This window comes from Lygodium microphyllum, chromosome 23, assembly GCF_053477565.2.
Source record: "Lygodium microphyllum isolate KBCC chromosome 23, Lygodium_microphyllum_v1.1.10, whole genome shotgun sequence".
Lineage (NCBI taxonomy): Eukaryota > Viridiplantae > Streptophyta > Polypodiopsida > Schizaeales > Lygodiaceae > Lygodium > Lygodium microphyllum.
In genome coordinates this window covers 70,908,247-70,932,887 of record NC_141157.1, presented here as the reverse complement: position 1 = coordinate 70,932,887, position 24,641 = coordinate 70,908,247, and the positions used below count along the sequence as shown (strand labels likewise).

General features: G+C 41.7%; 1 protein-coding gene across 1 annotated transcript in view; it reads left to right on the top strand.

Annotated features, from left to right (window-relative positions):
- GAS41 (YEATS family protein) overlaps positions 1-24,641 on the top strand; it is a 55,259-nt gene that overhangs the window by 5,716 nt on the left and 24,902 nt on the right. The window contains exons 2-5 of the mRNA XM_087664298.1: positions 23,485-23,573; positions 23,672-23,893; positions 23,981-24,165; positions 24,262-24,383. Coding sequence (XP_087520424.1) covers positions 23,485-23,573; positions 23,672-23,893; positions 23,981-24,165; positions 24,262-24,383 — 618 coding nt within the window. The remainder of the gene's footprint in view (positions 1-23,484; positions 23,574-23,671; positions 23,894-23,980; positions 24,166-24,261; positions 24,384-24,641) is intronic.

Below are 24,641 nucleotides of genomic sequence, written 5' to 3'. Positions count from 1 at the left end.
CATACTTAAAGGGTAGACTTAGATGAGCTGTTTGTGACCCTTGGCTAAGCAAGAAAGCATCTATCTTTGCATGCCAAGCTCTAGGAGCTTGTTTCAAACCATATAAAGCTTTTTTCAACTTGCAGACCAAGTGTTCCAAGCCCTCAATTGCAAAACCAATGGGTTGCTGTACACATACTTCCTCATGAAGTTTCCCATGTAAAAATGCAGTTTTAATATCCAATTGATGCACAGTCCATCCATAATGAGCAGCCAAAGCAACCATAGACCTGATGGTCGTCATTCAGGAAGTAGGAGCAAATGTCTCCTCATAGTCAATGCCTTTCTTCTGTGCATAGCCTTTAGCTACAAGCCTTGCCTTATATTTGTCAATGGATCCATTTGCATTTTGTTTCAGCTTGTAGACCTATTTTGTTCCAATGTCTTTCTTCCCAAATGGTAAAGACACCAAATCCCATGTTTGATTCTTAGTGATAGAATCCAATTCAGCTTGCATTGCTGCCATCCAATGCACACTTTGTTGTGCATCCTCAAAACATTCAGGCTCCTCATCATCAAGGGTGTTTGCTGCCATAACAAACTCCATGGTATGTGCAGAATCATGCATACGAGCTTGCCTTCTAGTACGACCAGCCATGGGTGCATCCAGATGACAATCTTTCATAGTCTGTAAATACCATCTAGGCATTTGTCTTGCCTCCTGATTGTGCATAAGCTCTTGCTGAATTTCAGTTTCAGCACTTTGCTGAATATTCAGATCAGCCAATGGCTGATTTTCTGCATTTTCCAAAGGAGCAGTTGGCTGAACATTGAGTTCACTTGCTGAAACTCCAGTTGAATCACCAAATGTAATGGGCAACAGCCCTTCAAATACATCACGGGCAGCCTGATATGTGTCTAAACTAGCCAGGGACAATTTTGATTTTTCATCAAATAGTACATCCCTATTGACAAACACCTTTTTAGAAACGGGATCATATCTATAGCCTTTGCTCTCATTGCTATATCCCACAAAAATGCATTTAACGGCCTTGTCATCCAACTTTTTTTTGAGTACCTTTGGAATATGTGCATATGCAAGGTACCCAAAGGTACGAAAGTGTCTAACAGAAGGTTTTCGGGTGTTCCAAGTCTTGAAAGGTGTAATTTTCTTCAAAGCTTTGGTGGGGCATCTGTTCAAAACATGGCAAACACACATGGCGGGTTCCATCCAAAAATTGAGGCAAGCTCTTTGCCTTCAGCATACATCTGGCCATCTCCATGAGCTTTGGTGGGGCATCTGTTCAAAACATGGCAAACACACATGGCGGGTTCCATCCAAAAATTGAGGCAAGCTCTTTGCCTTCAGCATACATCTGGCCATCTCCATGAGTGTCTGATTCTTCCTTTCTCTGCAGCTCCATTCTGCTGTGGAGTATAAGCAGTAGTGTACTGATAGACAATGCCCTTCTGCTTCAGAAAGAATTCAGCATAGAGGACATGTATTTTCCCCCTTGATCCGAACAAAGAGTTTTAACTTTACAACCAGACTGGTTTTCAACAAGTGCAATAAAAGCCAAAAATGCATCATACACTTCTAACTTTTTGACCTAAGAGTAGACTCAGCAAAATCGAGTAAAGTTATAAATAAAAGTCACAAAATAGTAACATCCTCCCAATGACTTTGTCTGCATAGGCCCACATATATCTGAATGCACTAACTGCAACCTGGCTGTTGCTCTAAAAGCAACATCATGGGGAAACGAAAAACGATGCATTTTCCCCAAAATACATCCTTCACAGCATAAGTGCTCAGGAGGTCTCTCCAGTAGAGGTAATCCATCTAGCATCTGTGTATGCTGTAAGAGCATCAAGCTGTCAAAGTTCACATGCCCCATTCTAGCATGCCATAACTCTACCTGTATCATAGCAGGAGTAAGAGTGGATGTCAAATACACTGACTGATCAATTGAAAGAGCATGCAACTCGCATAACCCATGACATAAAGTGCCTGTCAAGACCAAAGTCATGTGTTCTTTGTCTCTCACCATGCATCTGTCATCATCAAATGTGACTTGCAATCCACAACGTGCCAAAGAAGAAATAGAGAGCAAATTCTTCTTTATGCATGGCACAAATAAAGCATCCTAGCCCAAGAGGTGTCATAATTGCATGTGTAAAAACAATAGTCCTTGTCTGCAACAAAGGACGCAGACTCAGTAGTAGTGGAAGGAGCATCGGTAACAGACATTCTTGACTCCTTTTTCTTCTCCTTGGCAATGCGCTTTCTGCACTTAGTGATGTAGTGGCATGGCTTCTTGCAGTAATGGCATTTGCCCTTTTTGGCTTGCATGCCCCCTTGTTTTTTATTTGCCTGTGATGTGCTAGAGTTAAATGAACTCTAGTTGAGTTAGGGAGAGGTCTAACTTACTTAAGACCTGTTGTACTTTCATTCTATCATTCTAGCACTTGCATCTTTGGAGTGTGGAATTGTTGCCTACTCTTGCTCATTGTCTTGTGTACATTCTCTCTTGCTTCCTCAATTTCCAATATTTGGTATTAGAGCAGCTTCTATATGCGGATCCCGAACAGCCATTGTGACTTGATGCCGCTCCGACAAGGTCTTGTTGTAGCAGCTAACGTTCAAACCAAGAAAGAGAAGTTGTTGTTTTGGAGGAGTTGCTGTTTTTATTTTTAGCTTGTATGCAGTTCTGTATGCAATCTTGCATGTAACTTTGCACACATAGCCTCTCTCAGCTTTGGTCGTAATATTCTCAGCATTGCGTGCCTTTTTCTCGTTAGCCTTGCTTACCATTTTCTTAGCGCTGCCCGCATTGCAAAAACCCTAAAATTTTGAATTTGGGGTTTTTCAAAAATTTCTGCAATTTCTTATCCGTATTACTTGTCTCATACCTAATCTCAAAGAAATTTCCAATTTCTTACAATCGATGCCGAGAAATTTGGGGATTTTCAGCCGGCTATTCCAGCATCTAAAATTTCTTGAAATTTATTCGAAGAAAGTTGGGGCTTTCGCTCAATTCGAGTTCCTATGTGTGAATCTCCACCGAAATTGCCAACATTGCACAGTTTCTTCGACATTGGTGTGAGAAATTTTGACCTTTTTAGTTTTTTGGCTCCAACCACATCATGAGGTGGATTCCAATTGTTGGTTATTGTTGGCACATGTTCCAAGGCGACATTTTTGTAGAAATTTGGACTGTAAGTTAAAAATTTCTTCAATTTCTTTGAAATTTTAGGAAGAAATTTGAGACTTTTACCTTGCATGTATCCCAAGGTAGGAAATCAGTGGTACAATAGCATTTAATTGTTGCTATAGTTAGATTGAACAATAAATTTGGGAAAAAGTAAAAATTTTAAGTGAAAATTGGCATTAAATTGTTGGAGTTTGTTATTTTGTGGGTACACATTACAAGGAAAGAATACTACAGCAGTATACAATAGTGCATTGCTGTTATTCTTGTGGTTGAGTGCTGATTTGGGTGAGAAAGTGCGCACTTTGGCATTTGGGTGAGATGGTGTACACTTTGGCATTTGTGTGACAGTTTTGGTACTTTGGTAACGCGAGGGATTTCTGGTACTCTAAGTATACACACTATACTTTAGCGTTGAAGTATTTGGCTGTAAATTTTTGCTCATTTTTGACAGCATGGCATGTTAGGGTAATAATGATCAGAGTAACGTCCTTGGTATTCTCACTCAGGTGGATAAGCTTGATAGCTCCAACTATCCATTGTGGAGTTTTATGGTCCACAACCTTCTTGTTGTGAAGGATTTGTGGGACTATGTTAGAGGTGACTTGCAACGACCAAGAGGTCTTGCATCTCAGACATCTCAACATCAGGCTCAAGGATAGGTTGCTGGTGCTGGTGCTGGTGCTGCTCCTTCTCCTCCTATGGAGGATCGGAGGAAATGAGATTCAAAGGATTCTCAGGTATTTTCTTGTTAGCATTATTGGTAAAAAGGGTCATTATTTTGCATGTTCGATCTCGCAAGACCTCAAAATCAGCATGGGATATACTTGAGCGTATGTTTGTTGCCTGCAATGAGGCCCGGGTTGGTAAATGTAAACATGGATGAGGGTGATAGCACGACAGATCACTTACTCATATATAGGATTTGTGCGAACAGTTGCTTAATGTTGATGAGATTATTCAAGATGCTAAATTGATGAATTGATATCACCCTGAACTCTCTTCGAGAGTCATATCTTGGTTTTCACAACTCTTTGATGTTGTCATTGAGGGGAGAGTAGTAGCCTCTTACTTTAATGGAGTTGGAAGGTCTTTTGTTGCAAGAGGAGTAGACTTGGAAGAATGTTGCATTGCGATCACGTGATGTGGCTATGCTTTTTAAGTTTAAAGGCAAGGGTAAAGCTAGGCAAAATGCACAAAATCAACAAAAGGGTGATATTGGACAACCATCAAATAAGGTTATCCAAGACTTAGATAAGTCTAAAAAGAAGGAAAAATGTCATTATTGCAAGAAGCATGGTCACTATATTGATGAGTGCTGAAAGAGATTGGCCAAGGAGAAGAAGAAAGGCTCTGGTTTGATTGTTCAAGAGGCATCGACTAACAAATTAGCAGATACTGATACTTTAGCTAACTTGGTAGAGGATTTTATGCATTTCTCACATGCAGTTATGGTTCTTCTATGGCTGATTCAACATTTAATGTTACTGAAATGCAGCAAACATGGTATTTTGATAGTGGTGCTTCAAAGCACATCACTTTCAAGAAGTGCTTGTTTACTTCTTTGCATTTAGCCCTTGCTAGAAAGTGTGTTACATGTGTGAATAGCAGAAGCTATGATGTTTGCGGCATTGGGACAATTACTATTATTGCTGCAAATGGTTCAAACTTCATTCTTTTAGATGTATTATTTGTGCCTGGCATCACAAAGAACTTATTGTCTATTTTGGCTTTCAATAAGCATGGCTTTCAGGTCATCTTTAAGGTGACAAATGTATTGTTAGAGATAGTGAGATGGACTATGCACTCAGGCTGTCCAGCACTTTGTACAAGGGGTTTATTCTTGTTAGACACTTATGATTGATAGTCTCATGATGCTTTGGTAGTCACTAGTCTCATGCCTACTATGTAGAATGTGGAGCTTTGGCATGCTTGCTATGGACATGTGAGTTTTGGGAGTTTGATGACCCTTGAGAGGTATCGTGCGGTAGATACATTGCCTCCAATGGAGACCCCACCTTCTCATGCATGTGAGGGATGTATTTTGTGCAAAATGCACAGGTTTGTCTCTAAAAACGATGGTGCAGTGCGTGTTGTTTAAAAAATGCAACTTATTCATGTTGATGTTTGTGGTCCCATGAGGACACATGCCCTTGGGGGCCATCTTTACTTTGTTACATTTATTGGTAACTACTCTTGGTATACATGAGTGTATGGGCTGAATTCATAATTTGATGTATTCATTCATTTTAAACATCTTGTGGCAAAGCTTGAGGTTGAAATGAGTTTAAAAGTGTAGACACTTCGCATAAACAGAGGGGGGAGTACATGTTTTGTGCATTTGTGGCATATTTGTTGGATTGTGGCATTATGCATCAAGTCACTATTAGAATGACTCCTCAACAAAATGGAGTTCCTGAAAGGAAGAATTGCACTCTCATAGAAATGACTTGTTATATGTTGAAAAGCAAGGGGTTGCCACATGCATCTTGGTTAGAAGGGCTTCAGTGTGCGGATCATGTATTGAATCGTGCACTTACAAAGGCTTTGAATATGATCACACCGTTCGAAGTTTGGCATGGCAAGAAACCCAAAGTGACTACTTTCGGGTGTTTGGTTGCATAGCCTATGCACATCTTCCGAAAGAGCTTTGTGGGAAGCTTGATGATAAGGTTGTAAAATGCATTTTTATTGGTTATAGTTCGAAAAGCAAAGGCTATGGCATGTATGACCTATGCACGAAGAAGGTGTTTGTCCGTAAGGATGTCATATATGCTGAAAATGCGGCATTTTCTCATGACTAGTTTCAAATGCAAGACATAAATGATATTGGTGAGGTTTTTGAAGGCTTTTTACCACTTTCTTTGGAGTCCATGCCTGCTGTAATTGGCAGGACAGATCTATTACAACAATCTGTTGCTGCTCCATATGCTTCTGAAAAGTAGGGTATTGATGAGGGCTTGCCACATGTAGTGGAGGCAGCAATTCAGCATGAAAGGGCTGTTGTAAAGGCAACAAAAATAGTCCTAAGATGGCTGTTACAAACTCTCCAGGAGAGTAAAATGGATGCCTCATTACCTTAGCATACTAGATGTGCTGCTAGGCATGTAACATATGATGCAGGGGGGCACAATGGCTGATGTAATGGAAGTAGATGATTGTGATGAGCATGTGTTTATGGGCTCATTGTTGGATGATGATGAGCCTACTTTCTTGGATGAAGCTCATCAAGATGTACATTGGATGCAAGCTATGTAGGAGGAGTTAGACTCCACTGTCACTAACTCTACATGGGATCTTATGGATTTACCACCTTGTAAGAAGGCCATTGACACAACATGGGTTTTTAAACTCAAACACAAAGTTGATGGTACTATTGATAGGTGCTAAGTACGATTTGTAACAAAAGGCTATGTGTAAAAGAAGAGCATAGATTACGAGGAAACTTTGCTCCTACATCCCCTATGAGAGTACGGTGAAATGTGTGATTGCTATGGTTGCAAGGTATGGTTGGAAAGTACATCAGTGGGACATAAAGATAGCATTCTTGAATTGGGATTAGTATGAGGATGTTTATGTGGCACAATCTCTAGGGTTTGTGGTTAAAGGGAAATAGCACATGGTATGCAAGCTGCATAAGGCTCTTTATGGTCTCAAACAGGCTCCTCGTGTATGGTACTCTAAAATTGATGCTTATTTGGTTAGCAAAGGGTTCAATAATAGTCCAACTGCTCCTACTCTATACATTAAGAATGAAAGGGGGGATTTGTTGATTATAATTTTTTATGTAAATGACATGTTGTTCACTGGACTTACAGAGGGAAAAATTGCAAGTTTTAAGGCTAAATTAAAACATGCATTTGCTATGTCAAATATGGGCTGTCTATACTATTATTTGGGGATTCAGTTCACCCAAAAGTAGCATGGTATCATCATGTCACAGTCGCAATATGTGGATAAGCTATTACATAGGTATAATATGCAAGATTGCAAACCTATGTGCACTATATGGAGCTAGGCTTAAAGTTGTCTATGCATGATGGTGAAAAGATGTCTAATGTTGCAATTTACAGCCAAAGCTATTGGCTGTCTTATTTATTTTTGCAACACATGCCTTGACATTCACTATGCAGTATATGAAGTGAGTGATGTGCAGTGGTGATGCAATGTCGGGCGATGAAAATGTCAAGTAGAGAGCTAAATGTGTGCAATTTGTTGTGTGTACCTCTTTAGGTTTTAGATAGATATATATGAAAGTACAAATGTGCTAAGGGTGTGTTTACACCCGTATACATATAAAAGGCACGATGTCCCTTTATTCCCAATAACCTTCCACCTAAAGGCAATGTGCCTTAAGAGGAGAAAAGAATCAGCTAAGTCTAGGTATGTACAAAGCTGAAATACACATATCTATCCAACTCCCATCATTTGTCGGCAATGAGCAAAGTGCTCTGTTGGAAGACCCTTTGCGAGAAGATCTACAGGATTATCATCTGTATGCACTTTGATGAGCTCAATGCTCTTGCTATCAAGTACATCTCTAATGAAGTGCATGATTATCATCTGTATGTACTTTGACGAGCTCAATGCTCTTGCTGTTAAGTACATCTCTAATGAAGTGATACTTCACCTGTATGTGCTTCTTCTTTGCATGAAAGACAGGATTCCGTGTTAGCATGATAGCACTCTGACTATCACAATGGAGAACAGGTAACTCTGTAATGCCAAGCTTTTCCACCAGACGTGAAAGCCATAAAACCTCCTTGCATGCCTTAGTGGCAGCCACATACTTTGCCTCTGTAGTAGACAATGCAACACACTTTTGTAGCCTGGAGATCCAAGAGATTGCTTCTCTGTGAAGGTAAACACATACCCAAAAGTGGACTTTCTGCAGTCCGCATGACCAGCATAGTCTCATCCGTAAAGCCAACGATGGATGCCTTCTGCTTTCCAAAGTAGATGCACAAATCCTTTGTGCCTTTGAGGTATCTCATAATACCTTTCACTGCTTCCCAATGCTTTTTACTTGGGTTTGCCATGTATCTGCTAACCACTCCCATTGCAAAGGCAATGTCAGGACGTGTAGCAACCGTGGCATACATCAAATCGCCAACAGTTGAAGCATATGGTATCTTGGCTATTTTAGCCTTCTCATCATCAGATGTAGGGCTGTCCTTTGCACTGAGTTTCACATATGGAGGCAATGGAACCCCAATTGTTTTTTCCCCCCTCCATATTGAAACGTTGCAAAACCTTGGAGATATACTCCTGCTGAGATAGATAAAGTAATCCTTTTGACCTATCTTTGAGAATTCGCATGCTAAGAATGTGATTTGCATCACCAAGATCTTTTATGTCAAAGCTGCCGTGAAGACTTTGCTTCAGTGAGTCCAAGGCATGATTATCCTTGCCAACAAACAACATGCCATTAACATACAAAACCAAGATAATCAGGCTGCCATCTGCTGCCTTTTTGGTGTACAAGCAGTGATCCACTTGACTTGTATGAAAACCTTGAGACTGCATAAATGTATCAAACTTATGATACCATTCTCTTGGTGCTTGTTTCAGCCCATACAAACTCCTTTTGAGTTTACATACCATCTTCTATTTCCCTTCTGCCACAAACCCTTTAGGTTGCTGCATATATATGTCTTCATGCATCTCACCATGTAAGAATGCAGTCTTTACATCCATCTGTATGAGTTCCATATCTTCAGCTGCAACCAAGCCCAAAATGGTTCTCAATGTAGTAATTTTGACTACAGGAGAGAAGATCTCATCAAAGTCAACTCCATGTTTCTGCTTGTATCCCTTCGCAACCAATCTTGCTTTGTACTTTGGCGAGGAACCAGAAGTGACCATCTTGTAAACCCATTTGCATGGAAGGGTTTTCTGCCCTTTAGGCAACTGTACCAAGTCCCAAGTGCCATTTTTCTCAAGAGATTCCATCTTTGACAACATGGCTTTATACAATTTCTTGCTGTCTTGTCTGTCTATTGCTTCCTTGAAGCAAGACGGTTCACCACAGTCTGTCAACATGACATAATCAGCCACATTGTTTGCATTAGGAACGAATCTATTGGGTTGTCTAGTAGCCCTAGACGATGTCCTAACCCAATGATCATTGTTTGTTGGCTGTTGAGCCTGCAAATTTCCATTTTCAGTTTGTTGTCCTGGCATTTCAGCCTACAAATCAGCATTAACAGCTTGCTGTCCTGGCTGTTCCTGTACATCCAGTAGCTCATCATTATGGGCAATGGCTAGCGGATCATTTTCAGCATTATTTTCTATAGTTGCAGGTTTATTTATAGCAGGTATTTGCTGCTGTACAACGGGCACATTTTGCTCTCCAAAATGTATTTCTTCCCGGAATACAACCCTACGGACCTCCTCAGTCTTTTCAGGCTATTTATGCATGCGATCTTCCCGAAAGATAACATTGTTGCTGCATACTATTTTCCTTTTCTCGGGATCCCATAATCTATATCCCATTTTACCCTCGTCACCATATATCCTAGGAAAATGCATTTACAGGACTTTGGCTCAAGTTTGTTGTGTTCTTCTTTACGAATGTGCACAAAAGCCTTGCAGCCAAACACTTTTAGGTGAGCATATGAAGGTGGCTTGTCCAACCACACTTCCTAAGGGATCCCCTCGCCCCTTGGATTTTCCATTGGAATTCTAAGAAAAATATGCTCAAGCACTCAATGCAAGGGCTGAATATAAACAAACATATAATTGTAAGCCCTACCAATGTTGGGGTGAGGATCAGCTTGAGCCAAGGCTCTAATACCATAGTAAATGCCTCAAACAATGTAATATGCTTAACTATTATAATTATCGTTTGTTTTCGAGGCTTAATATTTCAAGAAATGGAGAATACTCTAACTAAAACACATCAAGGTTGTTGGGAATAAAGGGCCATCGTGCCTTTTATACGTGCACAGGTGTGAACACACCCTTAGCACATTGTACTTTCATATATATATATATATATATCTATCTAAAACCTAAAGTGGTACTCTTGTCATTGTACCAAAAACGTGCTCACACTCTTCATTGCTTGCTCTCGCTCTCTCTCTCTCTCTCTCTCTCTTTCTCTCTCTCTGTCTCTCAGTGCGCATACGACAGTTTGCCTCGATCTCCGTGCCTAATCTATTCCTACAAACTGGTATCAGAGCTGCGGTTGAGGCATTTGTACTTCTCGAAGTTCGTGTAGGTCAACAGGTCACGTCTCTACTAGGCGACAATTCTAGGATGCAGGCATAGGACAAAAACGTCATCTCTAGACAGACAACAGATTGTTTCGTGATCTGGCAAGCAGGCGTGAACTAGGCGACACCAGGCAACAGCTTTCAAGCTCGTGACAGGTCAGTAACTGATTGGCGGCAACTTTCGACTGCAGGCGACAGCTCCCGTGGCATCAGGCGGCACTTTTCTCTTTTGCAAGGCGACAGGTCATGACGACTGCGGCTGGTCAACGTGAGCAATTCGTCATTTCCTTTGCAAATTTTTCTTTAACTTTTTCAAAGGTTTCCTGCAAACAAGCCTTTGCCCATTGACGGGCGTTTGTGCGTGTAGGCATAGTCATAATTTTGGGCAGGTTTAGACCTAGAAATTTGGGGCTTTTCCGAGATTTGGGAAATTTGATGCACAACAAGCAAATCTGTTTCGGAAATTGCAGGAATTTGTGACATTCTGTCCCCGATATTTGGGGCTTTTCATGTACATGCACAAATTGGGCTGAAATTAACCCAATTTCTCGACATTGAGGCACATTGGACCCCGTGCAATTCGGGGCTTTTGCAAATTGGGCAAAATTTCTGCAGCATTTGGTCATTTTATGTATATGCAGGTTGAATTCCGTGCAATTTGGAAATCAACACTTGGTAAAATTTGGGGGTTTTGCTGAAATTGCTTTATTTTGGCAAAATTGGATAGTCCTATGCATGATAGAGGAAATGCAGATGTGTGTTTGACGCTTTGAGCACAAAATTTTGGGGAATTTGACCGTTCGTGTCAAATTTTATGCCTGTGGGTACATGTACAACAGAAATTGCAGCTGAAATTTTGGGATTTCTCATATAATGTGATGCATAGGCCCTTGGAACAGCTGTAATCAGTTGGATAATGCTGTAGCACTTGGTTTGGTGCTTCTGAAAACTTAATTATGGATCTGAAATCTGTACTTCTGCAAGGTCATTTATTGCTGATTGGTACTTATTTGTACCTTGGTCACTTGGGTGGCAGTTTGGGCTTGCATTTGCTGGTTTTTTGGTCACATTTGGGCTGAAAATCATGGCTGGCAGCAATGACAGCAGTAATTTGATGCACATAAAGAAGATTGAAGGCGCACATAATTTTGTAGTGTGGCAAAAATAGTGCTACAATATTCTGTTACAAAAGAAGCAGGCAAAGCCAATCAAAACCAAAGGGGCAAAGCCTGCGGACATGGATTAGGACGATTGGGATGAGTTGAATGAGCTTGCATGCTCAACCATAGAGCTATTGATTTCTGATGCCTTGCTCTTCAACATTGAAGGTTTGGACTTTGCATATGCTATATGGACCAGACTGGAAGAACTGTATGCATAGAAGAGTACTGCAAGCAAAGTGTATTGGCTGAAAAAGCTTATGGATTTGCGTATGAAAGAAGGTACAGCAATGTCTACTCACTTGAGTGAGTTTAACTCCATTTTCAGCCAGGTGGTTGCCTTGAAGTTCATGATTGATAAGGAATTTAAGGCTACTTTCTTGCTTTGCACTCTACCAGAGAGTTTGAATACATTTAGGATTGCTATGAGAAATTCTAATGTGATCCTTTTGTATGCTGATGTAGAGAGTGCTCTACTTAAGGAAGAGATGAATTGGCAGAACAATGCATTCAGTAAGTCTTCCAGTGCTTTGCATACTTGGGGGAGATCACAGCAAAAGGGCAAATATGATGGCAAGGCACGCAGTAAATCACGTGGCAAAGATGTTGAATGCCATCATTGTGGCAAGAAGGGTCACTTTAAACGTGACTACTACAAATGGAAGAAAGAGAAAGAAAAAGGCAAGAAGACAAATAATAGCAAGGAAGAGAAGGAGGATAGTCAGCCTAAGAAGAGGAGTGTAAAAATTGAAGCGGTGAATGTAGTCACTCATGACAGTGACAGTGGAAGTGACGTACTCTTTGTCTCTTCACACTTTGGTGCACATGCTTTACTTGTAGATACAGATGATGACATGCATACCTGGATTCTTGATTCAGGTGCTTCCTTTCATGTCACCCCTCATCGTGAGTGGTTCTTTGCCTATACAGGGGGTCGACATGGTGTTGTCCATCTTGGAGACAACTATGCATGTGAGATTGTAGGAATTGGCAATGTGTAGTTACAGTTTTAGCATGGCTCTGTCTTTACACTTCAGCATGTACGGCATGTACCTCAGCTCCAGAAGAGCTTGATTAGCACAGGGTAGCTAGATGATGATGATTTTCATATCACCTTTGGTGATGGAAAATGGAAGATCTGTAAGGGATCTAGGGTTATTGCCAGGGGTTGCAAGTGATACCTTGTATCCACTTCATGTATCTAGTGTGCGTGACCATGTTGTTGTCGTGACCGAGTAGCCAAGCGTTTCTTTGTGGCATGGCCACCTTCATATGCTCATCTGAAAGTGTTTGGTTGCGAGGCTTTTGTGCACATTCGTAAAGAAAAACGCAACAAACTTGAGCCAAAGTCCTGTAAATGTATTTTCCTAGGATATGGTGACGAGGGTGAAATGGGGTATAAATTGTGGGATCCTGAGAAAAGGAAAGTAGTACGCAGCAATGACGTTATCTTCCGGAAAGATCGCATGCACAAACAGCCCGAAAAGACTGAGGAGGTCCGTAGGGTTGTATTCCGGGAAGAAATACCTTTTGGACAGCAAAATGTGCCCATTGTATAACAGCAAATACCTGCTGTAAATGAACCTGTAAATGCAGGAAATGATCAGCCAGCTATTGCCTATGAAAATGAGCCATTACATGTGTAGGAACAGCCAAGACAGCAAGCTGTTAATGTTGATTTGCAGGCTGAAATGCGAGGACAGCATGCTGAAAATGGAAATTTGCAGGAACAACCAGCAAACAATGACCATTGGGTTAGGAGATCGTCTAGGGCTACTAGACAACCTAATAGGTTTGTTCTTGGTGCAATTAATGTGACTGATTATGTCATGTTGATAGACTATGGTGAACCGTCTTGCTTCAAGGAAGCAATGGACATACATGACAGTAAGAAACAAACAAGACAACAAGAAATGGTATAAAGCCATGCTGTCAGAGATGGAATCTCTTGGAAAAAATGACACTTGGGACTTGGTGCAATTGCATAAAGGGCAGAAAACCCTTCCATGCAAACGGGTTTACAAGATGGAAGTCACTTCTGGTTCTTCACCCAAGTACAAAGCAAGATTGGTTGCAAAGGGGTACAAGTAGGAACATGGAATTGACTTTGATGAGATTTTCTCTCTTGTAGTCAAGATGACTACATTGAGAACCATTTTGGGCTTGGTTGCAGTTGAGGATATGGAGCTCATACAAATGGATGTAAAGACTGCGTTTTTACATGGTGATCTGCATGAAGACATATATATGCAGCAGCTTGAAGGGTTTGTTGAACAAGGGAAGGAAAAAATGGTATGTAAACTCAAAAGGAGTTTGTATGGGTTGAAACAAGCATCAAGAGAATGGTATCATAAATTTGATACATTCATGCAGTCCGAAGGCTTTCATAGAAGTCAAGTGGATCACTGCTTGTACACCAAGAAGGCAGCAGATGGCAGCCTGATTATCTTGGTTATGTATGTTGATGACATGCTGTTTGCTGGTAGGGATACTCATGCCTTGGACTCACTGAAGCAAAGTCTTTATGGTAGCTTTGACATGAAGGATCTTGGTGATGCAAATCACATTCTTGGCATGCGAATACTCAGAGAAAGATCGAAAGGCTTACTCTATCTATCTCAGCAGGAGTATATCTCCAAAGTTTTGCAGCGTTTCAATATGGAAGGGGGAAAAACAATCGGGGTTCCATTGTCTCCATATGTGAAACTTTGTGCAGAGGACAGTCGTATATCTAATGATGAGAAGGCTGAAATGGCCAAGATACCATATGCTTCAGCTGTTGGCAGTTTGATGTATGCTATGGTTGCTACACGTCCTGACATTGCCTTTGCAGTGAGAGTGGTTAGCAGATACATGGCAACTCCTGGCAAGAAGCATTGGGATGCAGTGAAAGGTATTATGAGATACCTCAAAGGCACAAGGGAGTTGTGCATCTACTTTGGAAAGCAGAAGGCATCCATCGTTGGCTTTACGGATGCAGACTATGCTGGTCATGCGGATTGTAGGAAGTCCACTTCTGGGTATGTGTTTACTTTCACAGGAGGAGCAGTCTCTTGGATCTCCAGGCTCCAAAAGTGTGCAGCATTGTCTACTACAGAGGCAGAGTATGTGGTTGTCACTGAGACATGCAAGGAGGCTTTATGGCTTTCACGTCTGGTGGGAGAGCTTGGCATTATAGAGTTACGTGTTCTCCATTTTGATAGTCAGAGTGCTATCATGCGAGCACAGAATCGTGTCTTTCATGCAAAGACAAAGCACATACAGGTGAAGTACCACTTCATGAGAGATGTACTTGGCAGCAAGAGCATTGAGCTTTTCAAAGTGCATACAGATGATGATCCTGCAGACCTTCTCACAAAGAGTCTTCCAACAGAGCGGTTTACTCATTGCCCACAGATGATGGGAGTTGGATAGATATATGTATTTCAGCTTTGTACATACCTAGACTTAGCTGATTCTTTTCTCCTCTTAAGGCACATTGCCTTTAGGTGGGAGTTTGTTGGGAATAAAGGGCCATCGTGCCTTTTATATGTGCACGGGTGTGAACACACCCTTAGCACATTGTACTTTCATATATATATATATCTATCTAAAACCTAAAGTGGTACTCTCGTCATTGTACCAAAAACGTGCTCACACTCTACACTGCTTGCTCTCGCTCTCTCTCTCTCTCTCTCTCTCTCTCTCTCTCTCTCTCTGTCTCTCACTGTGCATACGACCGTCTGCCTCGATGTGCCTAATCTATTCCTACAAAGGTAAAATGCAACTCTGAGGATGATCTACTAGGCCACACTTCTCCATCCATTCGCATCTATCCATAGGTGAAACATTTTCAAAATTTCACGAAGTAGTATGTGGATACTTTAACTTCACTTGCCCCAAAATGCCCACTAGCTTCTAAGCCTTTGTTTCCTCTAGAGCATCGATATCCTTTATACTTATTGCGGCAATTCTAACATAACCAACATGAAACGTTGTATCTGGTTAACTAGCTCCTCATGTGTACTTAATATGCTAGGAGCAATATATGCTTTATGAAACATGCTTTGCATAGTTTGAACCAGTACCAACATGAAACGTTGTATCTGGTTAACTAGCTCCTCATGTGTACTTAATATGCTAGGAGCAATATATGCTTTATGAAACATGCTTTGCATAGTTTGAACCAGTGCAATGTGATTGTGCATGGCAATTTGCATAGGACCAGCCATACCAAGATCAATTTTTGCTTATATTCCAAGCATTAGTAGCTGCATTTTCCTCATGGAGGCATCACTATCTACATTTTTCTCATGACGAGCACTATATAGAGCATTTGCATGATCGGCATTAATACCATTGTCCCAAATATGGTGGGCTGTACATACGCATTGCCAAACACGTTACCTTGTGCCCCAGACATCATGCTAATGTTACTATATTTAGGATTTTGTATTCCACTTGCTATACTTGGATAACATTGGGCCTTGCATACCATGCATAGGCGGTTGCATACCAAATACATTTGGTCCTTGCATCCCCATGGTTGAAGCATTACTAGCCATTGCATGGAAAATTGAACCACCACCAAAGTACTCAGGTGACCCACACTAGTATGCATACCTTGCTGTCCAAAAAGCATTGGATTGGCAATTCCAAGTTGGCCTTGCATATGCATCAATTGTACCATTCGCATCATTCGCTTATGCTCATTATCCACATTTGGAATATCATGCTGCTTTACTGGCTCTTTTTTCAGTATATCCTACTGTCTTGAAGCTCTAGAAGATGAATTCCTCTTTTTTGCCTTTGTTGCCCTTTTTTAAGGAGTTCAAAAAGCCCATGAACTAAGGAACTTTTGCCAATTGCACAAACATTTCAGCTGCTATCCTTAGTCGATCTTCGAATTGGTCATTAAATTCCTCTTCCTCTTGTTAGTTATCAGCATCAAGAGGCCTAGAAGGACCCACATTCTTAGTCTACATCAACATTATCAGCTTGCTGCTCATGGTGAGTGCCTTGTCCAAGATTAGGCATTGCAATTTGCATTTCTTCTATTGGTATGTATATCTTTAGATGGTGAAGCATCATCATGACTTGAACCATTGTATGATGATATGCTTGTTGTAACGCACTCAATTGATCACAATTTTAGCAAAATGCAATCACACTGGATTGCACACAAGTGCCTTGGGCTAACCTACTCAAAGGAGTTGATGGTATCCGGATGATGGAACTATGAAACCGGCCTTTCTTTCGAGAAAAAGGTGGTAATGCCCTGGTTTAACACTAATTACAGCAAACATAAAATTCACATAAGCTGAAAATACAAATGTTACTGATCAATCTTGGACAATAGACTACCGGTTGGCCCCAAAATTGGCACCCCTTGTTTATTTCTATAGCTTCTATTGAAATTGGATGAAGTACACAATAAACTCAATTGACACTAATTACAGCAAACATAAAATTCACATAAGCTGAAAATACAAATGTTATTGATCAATCTTGGACAATAGCCTACCGGTTGACCCCAAAATTGGCACCCCTTGTGTATTTCTATAGCTTCTATTGAAATTGGATGAAGTACACCAAGATTTGGCTCCAATCTCCTTCATTATCCAATGTCTTTGGCTGTAAAAAATGACTAGCAAGTCTTTTTATCTAATTGCCCCTTGATGTAAGAGGGGATTGGCCTTCAATCAACCCTTGCTTGGTCAAATCTAACCCCAAATCCAATTAGAATGGCTGGCTTCTTGAAAGATCTGGCAGTTCCTCAAATTCTAGCTGCTGATTTCAAGTACTAAGCCTTTGATTTCTTGACATGGGACTTGATGTGCTTGGTAAACTTAAACTCTGTTGTGCATTAGGGTTTACATTAGCAAATGCTCTATTGCCCATCTTATATGGTTGAAAATTGTTGTAAGTGGCTGAGAACTTGCTTGGACATCACTCTCTCCTTCTCTCACAGCCTCTACAATCCATTGAATGGTTGGGATAACCCTCCAACAGCCAGATCAGCCCTAGAACGCCAATATTCCAACTTGGCTTGGAGAAACGACTCAATCTACTTGTTCCAAGCACGCGGAGCTTGCTTTAGGCCATACAAGGCCTTCTTTAACTTGTAAACCTGCCCATTTGAGGAATCAAAACTAGGAGGTTTCTCTACATAGATCTCCTCCTTCAAATCACCATTCAAGAAGGCCAACTTCACATCCAACTGAAAAACAGGCCATCTCCTATGACCAACCAAGGCAAGAACAGCACGAATAGTCGCCATGCGAGATGTAGAGGCAAAAGTATCATGGAAGTCAATACTTGGGTGCTATGCAAAACCTTTAGCAACAAGGCAAGCCTTGTGCTTGTCCAAAGAGCCATCACTATGGTACTTGGTCTTGAAGATCCATTTGACACCAATCACCTTCTTATGAGAGGAACGAGGCACAAGGAACCAAGTGTAACCGGCCTTCCTTCTTGGATAGGGTGGTTTAACCTGATTAAGCACTTAATTACAGCAATTAGCAAATGAATATAAACTGAAATGCTCACTTTACCTTCATAAACTTGGACAGTGGACACCTTGTTGGCTCCAAAATTGGAGTCCCTTTCGGTATTTCTTTAATTTCAATTGCTGATGGATAAATTACAAGCCGAGATTTCACGATCTCCTTGGCTGATTCAAAAGCCCCTTGCTGTTCCAATAATCAGTAGAGCATTTGGGCAAATTGCCCCTTGATTTTCACCTAGGACTTGCTCTAATGGAACCCGAACTGGTCAAATGTTGCCCCAAATTCACAATAGATGGGCTGGCATTTGAAATCCTCACAATTCCATGAATTTCCGGTGTTGATTTCAGTGTACAATGCCTTTGGCTGATGGCACGGGTCCCAAGGTGGCTGCTAAATCCTAATTACTGCTGTAATTTAGGGTTTACAGCAGTAAACTCTCTGCTGTCCACCGAATTTGGCTGTACTCTGCTACCAATGGCTGAGAATTACTGAGAATGCTTGAGCATAGACTGAAGGAGATGAGAGAATGCTGTAGAGAGAGAGAAAATCAGCTGAAATGTATCTTTTGATTCGTAGCTCTGATGACAAATCTGATGGCACCAATAGCTTTAAAAGGGGGATTAAACATTAGCTTGGCTGGCAAGCCCTTCTCTCCTATCGTCGCCTCTCTTGAGGCGGAAGAGAAAACCTGCTGCCCCCTGTCCTGTCGCGGCGCGCGATCAGTCATCGTCGCCTCTCAGAGCCAAATCTGATCACCTCCTTTCCCTCCACCAAGCTCAGAATGGCTGCAAATAAGCTTCCACCACCCTCCAATAGCCTTCTCCCTAGTTGCATGGGAAAGTTTTGCCAAGTGGTAGCCTTCCTAATGCATTTTCAGCCATTAAATTAATTTTTCAGAATTAATTAATTCTCAAAATTAATTTCAGCCCTTTTGACCCTGCCTAAAATTAAACATGCCCATCTGTAATGAAATTGGCTAGGCCATTTGCAACTTGGAGTGGTTCCCAACCTCTGTTGACCCTTAGACTAATATTAATTAATTAATTAGTACTAGTCCCTAGTATTACCACTGACACTTAATGGCCAAACAATTGTCCTAGGGTCCAACCTGGCACCAACTGACCACCAAAGCCAAACAATTGTCCTAGGGTCCAACCTGGCACCAACTGACCACCAAAACCCAGTTGGCATAACTTAACACAACTTTTGCCTTTAACACCCACTACATCCTCGGGGTCCTTGGCCCGTGCCCATGAAATAACTGCCACCTACATCACATGTGCTAAACAACCTTGCACATTTGATTAATAACTTAATCAAATGTTACTAGCAAAATTAAAGCATCTCAAAATTTCACGTCCTCGTGACACCAAGTGCCATGCCGCTCAATAGCCTCCAACTCGGCTTCCATTGCCTTCCGCCAATGATCAGACTACTATAAAGCCTCCTTCATTGATGTAGGCTCTCTATCCTCCATAACACGGGACATCAAACAATAGTTAGAGCAAACAAGCTTTGTAGTATGTGCTTGGTGCCATCGTGATCTCCATGGTTCATCCTGCGGTTCCCACTCCTTATCCCCTTGATCCCTAAATCATGGAGGGTGTCATGGGCCCAACGAGAAGGAGGTTGGATCTCTCCTCGGCGCTCTCCATCTACTGAAGACTCGGGTACATTCACCGACAGAATCTCCACTGGGGTGGCCGGTGAAAGAGAAGATTCGGAATTTGAAGAAGAATCTCCATCACGCAGCTTTGGCTCCAAAGGAATTGTCTCGGGAGCCCAATTCTCCCTTGGATCTCTAAGGACGGGGTGCTCCTCACTCCCCTCTGTGGCTAGAACTTCCACAAACCGCACATCTTGGGTCGTGTAGACATCCCGCTTTACGAGATCATACAAGCGATAACCTTGAGACTAGGAGCTGTAGCCAATAAAGACCTGACGTCAGGAAGCCACCTCAAACTTGTCATGCTATGTCTTCGGGATGTGCACATAGGCGTCACACCCAAAAATCTTAAAATAAGAGACATCAGGCTTAGTCCCAAAGTAAGCCTCAAAAGGTGTCATCTTGTTAACGACCGAAGTGGGAGATCGATTTAGGATGTTGACTGCTATAGCCACTGCCTCGGCCCAAAAAAACTGAGGTGTTTATCAGTGCTCCATCATGGTGCGTGCCATCTCGATCACACTTCGGTTCTTCCGCTCCAAAATGCCATTCTCTTGAGGAGTGTTGGTATTAGCAAACTCTTGGTGAATGTCCCTATCTGCACAAAAATGAGCAAACTCATTAGAAACAAATTCACCACCCTTGTCTGATTGCAAGATCTTCAATCTCCAACCGGATCGGTTCTCCTCGAAGAGAAGCCCATCCTTGAAGTGGGAGAAAGCCTCCGACTTTAACGTTAATAAGTAGATCCATGTCATCCTGGTTGTAGTCATCTAGGATCAACATGAAGTACAAGCTCCCCTTCAAGGACTCATTTGTTGGGAATCTCATCCCTATGCTGCTTCCCACGAATGCAGGAGACACATGGCTGGTGGCTCACCACTATGTCCGGCAAACCTTGAACAAGCGATCCTTACGACGCCTTCCGAAGATACTCATAGTTCAAGTGGCCAAACCAAGCATGCCATAGCTTGGACTATGCTTGAGGTAATAATAAGAGAGGTATGAGTGGAAGAAAACTTTAATTTGTAGACGCCATTCATCTCATATCCTGAAGAGAAAACTTTCCTCGATCCATGATCAAGAACGCGAACAACATCATTGTTAAACTCCACCAAGAGACCAAGAGAAAAAATCTTATGGACCGAAAGCAAATGATACCCTAAACCGGGCACATGTAGCACCTCGGAAGTGTGGGTACCACCACGTCCATCTGGAATCAATTGCATCTCACCACGCGTAGCAATAGACATAGAAGAGCTATCTCCAATGAGAATCTGCCCATGCAATGGGCGCAAATGGGCAACACCTATTTCGTAGGAGTCATGTGTCGTGAGGCACCACTGTCCACGATCCACTCTTGAGCTTGGGAAGTTGTCATCGCATCATAAGAAGTCTTCGCTGTAGAGTCCTCAATGACCGCTAAGTGTAGGAAAGCAACTGATGAGGGTGCAACCACCGCTCTAGAATCCTTCGTATCCTTCTTCTTGGTGTCCTTTTTGTCCTTGTCGGGGCAATCCTTCTTCCAATGGCCGGTCTTTACCACAAATATGGCATGTTGATTCTTTCTCTTTGTTCTTCTTGGATTTGTTGTTCTCATTCTTTTGGTCCTTCCCCTTCTTCTGAGAGGCTTGACCAATCAATGCCTCCGATTTGGAAGCATTTTGCCCCTTCAATTGTTCCTCTTGGTCCAAGACCATAGGAACCAACTCTTCCCATTGAAGAGTTGACTCATTGAAGAGTTGACTCCTGTTCTGAAGCAATAAGAGTGTAATAAAAAGTTCTGAATCGTGGCGGCAATTGGGACAATAGAGTGATCGCTATGTCTTTGGAGGAAATGGGCTTCCCCGCCTTTTGAACCTGCATTTGAAGTTGCCGAAGCTTGTTGATGTGTTTCTGAAGTGAAGAAGACTTATTCATGAACAAGGCTTGCATTTGCATCTCCAAAGAAACCCTCTTCATAAGTGTCATCCAGTTATACATCTGGTCAAGTTGTAGCCATATCTCTTGAGCCATTGTCAGGTGCTTTATATGGGTTGTCACAGCTGTTGTACAAGACAGAAAAAGGAAAGAACGAATGCTGGCGTTTAGTTTGTCCTAATGAGATTGGGTTTTGGTCAACTCTACACGAGCACTGGAAGAGAGTTTAGACTCATCTCTCATCGAGGGCCGGTTGATCTCCTCCATCACAAGCTCCGCCAAATCATAAGACTCCAATATGGCCAACATCATCACACGCCATTTACAGTAATTGTAACCATCGAGCTTTTGATTTGATGGAAGAGCCGGTAAGACAAGCACCTTCCGGTCCATGATCGCCTGGAACTCCATGTTAGTCTCTGTAGACATTTTCACTTGCAATGCTTGCACAAATGCAAAAGAAACCCCCTCTGATTGTGAAAACACAGCCTGCTAGGGCTCTTGTCTCCGTGTCCCAAATCTTCTTTAGCCGCCAGAGGCAACAAAAAGGTAAAATCTGCACTTGAAGGCCAAAAACAAAGCCTTCTTCCTTCTCTAACAGCAGAAAACCAGCAGCAACTTCAGCAAATCTTCCCTTTTCTCGCACGCCCACGCTTGCCTCAGCCTTGTTCTGATGCGCAGTCCACTTGCTCGCGCTTGAATGCTGAAAACGTAGCCTTGTGCCGCGCTAAAAACTCCTCTTTAGTGAGATCAACCCTAGGTCAAGTCCTTCAATGCTCTAGTACCATGTCAGAGTGAAGCAATGCGAAAGCGAATGACTGTGACAAAGAGTGAACGGAGAGAGAGAGAGAGAGAGAGAGAAACACAGAAAATCTGCAGTGAAGAATGCTGTATAAGGATGCAGATTTATACACGGGTGTAGAGAGAATATATGCGTATGTCTCTGTGTTGAGGACCTCGATCTCCGTCAGCTCCAAGTCCTGTCTCTATCACCAGTAGACTGAAATCTGTCAAATACAAGTGAAGAAGTCTGTTGGAAACTCAGCCTTAAAAAGGCTGAAAAGAATGCCTGAAAAATGCCCAAAATAGGTAGGTCGACTGCATTTAATGCAGCCGATTGCAGTCGGACAGTCTGACTGCTGCCACTTGGCACTGCTGACGTGGCAGGAGATGACTCTCAAACCCCCAAGCCCCCCCGCCCCCTGCCCCCCCCCAAAAAAAAAAAAAGTTCTCACACACTCGACATAGAAGGAGATCAAATATTAACAGCTCGGGTGTGTGCTTTGTTTAACTTTGGTTTAAAATGGTACATGAAAAAAAAGGAACAAACTGTGAAGCAAATGTCAGACTTGCAAAAGTTTTGAAAGGAGAAATGCATGTAACGCCAGCCATGGTGATTTCAATTAGCAATCAATAATGAAGTGACCACTCAACTGCTAATAAAGCTAGTGAAGGTCGTCGTGCTTATATCTACATTGTTTGTTGTTAGGTGCATGTGTTTGGTATATCCTAAAAAAGGAGCCGAATGGTGCCATTTGTTGTCTTCATATGCATGGCTATAGACCAGTTGTGATATTTCGTACTAAAAAGAGGCAAATGGCAGCTTCTGTTTCTACATTGGTGTGTGTGTAGTGACCTTTATGGGAATAAATCTAATAGTTAGGCAGTGACACTGTGTGAGTATTATTTGGAAATTTTAATACATACTGCTTTTCTAATCAGAAAGCAATACATGGTTTATCTCAGGTTGCTGAATAATATGCAACATCAAGATTGATTATCGTGGGTGCTGTTCCTTAGTACTCAAAAGTTAACCTGAGTTTGAGTGTCTTCTTCTGGCAGAATCCAATTGTGCGTGTCAAAGATGTTGAAATTGCAGTGCCAATAGCTTATGGAACAATTGCATTCTGGTTGGGCAAGAAAGCGGATGAGTCTGTGCAGTGCTTCCCTCTTTGATATATTTGTAATCTGTTGTACTATATTGTGCTTTTAATAAGGCATGCATGCTGACCGATCACATTGTGATTAGATATCGCTCGCACAAATGGACAGTGTATCTCAGAAGCACCAATAATGAAGATCTTGGATCTGTAATCAAGAGAGTCATTTTCACACTTCATCCTAGCTTCAATAATCCTACGAGGATAATTGAGTCGGCGCCATTTGAACTTAGCGAAACTGGATGGGGTGAATTTGAAATTGGTATAACTGTGGTCTTTCATGGCGATTCAGCTGAAAAACCTATTGAATTGTGAGTTTCGGACATCTTTCCAGATCTTAATACAACGATACTGTTGTTAAGGTCCTAAAAACAGTCACTCTTTAATCCCTGTTTCAGGTTCCACAATCTGAAATTATATCCAGCTGATGATTCAGCCCCACCATCTACCAAGAAGCCTGTGGTTGTTGAAAATTATGACGAAATAGTATTTTCAGAACCATCAGAAGCCTTCTTTCAGCGAGTCCGAAACCACCCTTCTGTAATAGTTAGTGGTTCACTTACAGATATTCCAACACCATCAGGTAACATGCATGCTTTAATTGTTGAGTCATTTTTGCAAGTATATTGAAGTATCTTTGCATACAGCTCTAACTTATGTTTTCCTCCTGGACGGACAGTTCCATTTGAAAACCTTAATGAGAGAAAGAGAGGTGACACAAAGGACCATCCATTGGAACAGTGGTTTTCAAAGCATTCTGACACTGATGAATTAGCACGTATCAAAGCTGCCCGGCAGCAGGTATGTTCGTTCATTCAGGTTATTGAAATAAGTCCTTCGGTGAAATGGTTGTGATTGAGCATAGAAGTCATGCGACAATTTAATGTTGTGTTTTCAATAGGGTTGCATTCCATCCGTGGATGGATCCATATAGTACGATCCATCTAGTCCGGTTGGATGTGTACAATCCGTCTAGTTTCCCTTCGTTTTTTGCTTGTTTGTTTTTTTTTGGTTTTGTTTTTTGTTTTTATTTTTTGGGTCGGCAAAAATTGGTTTTTT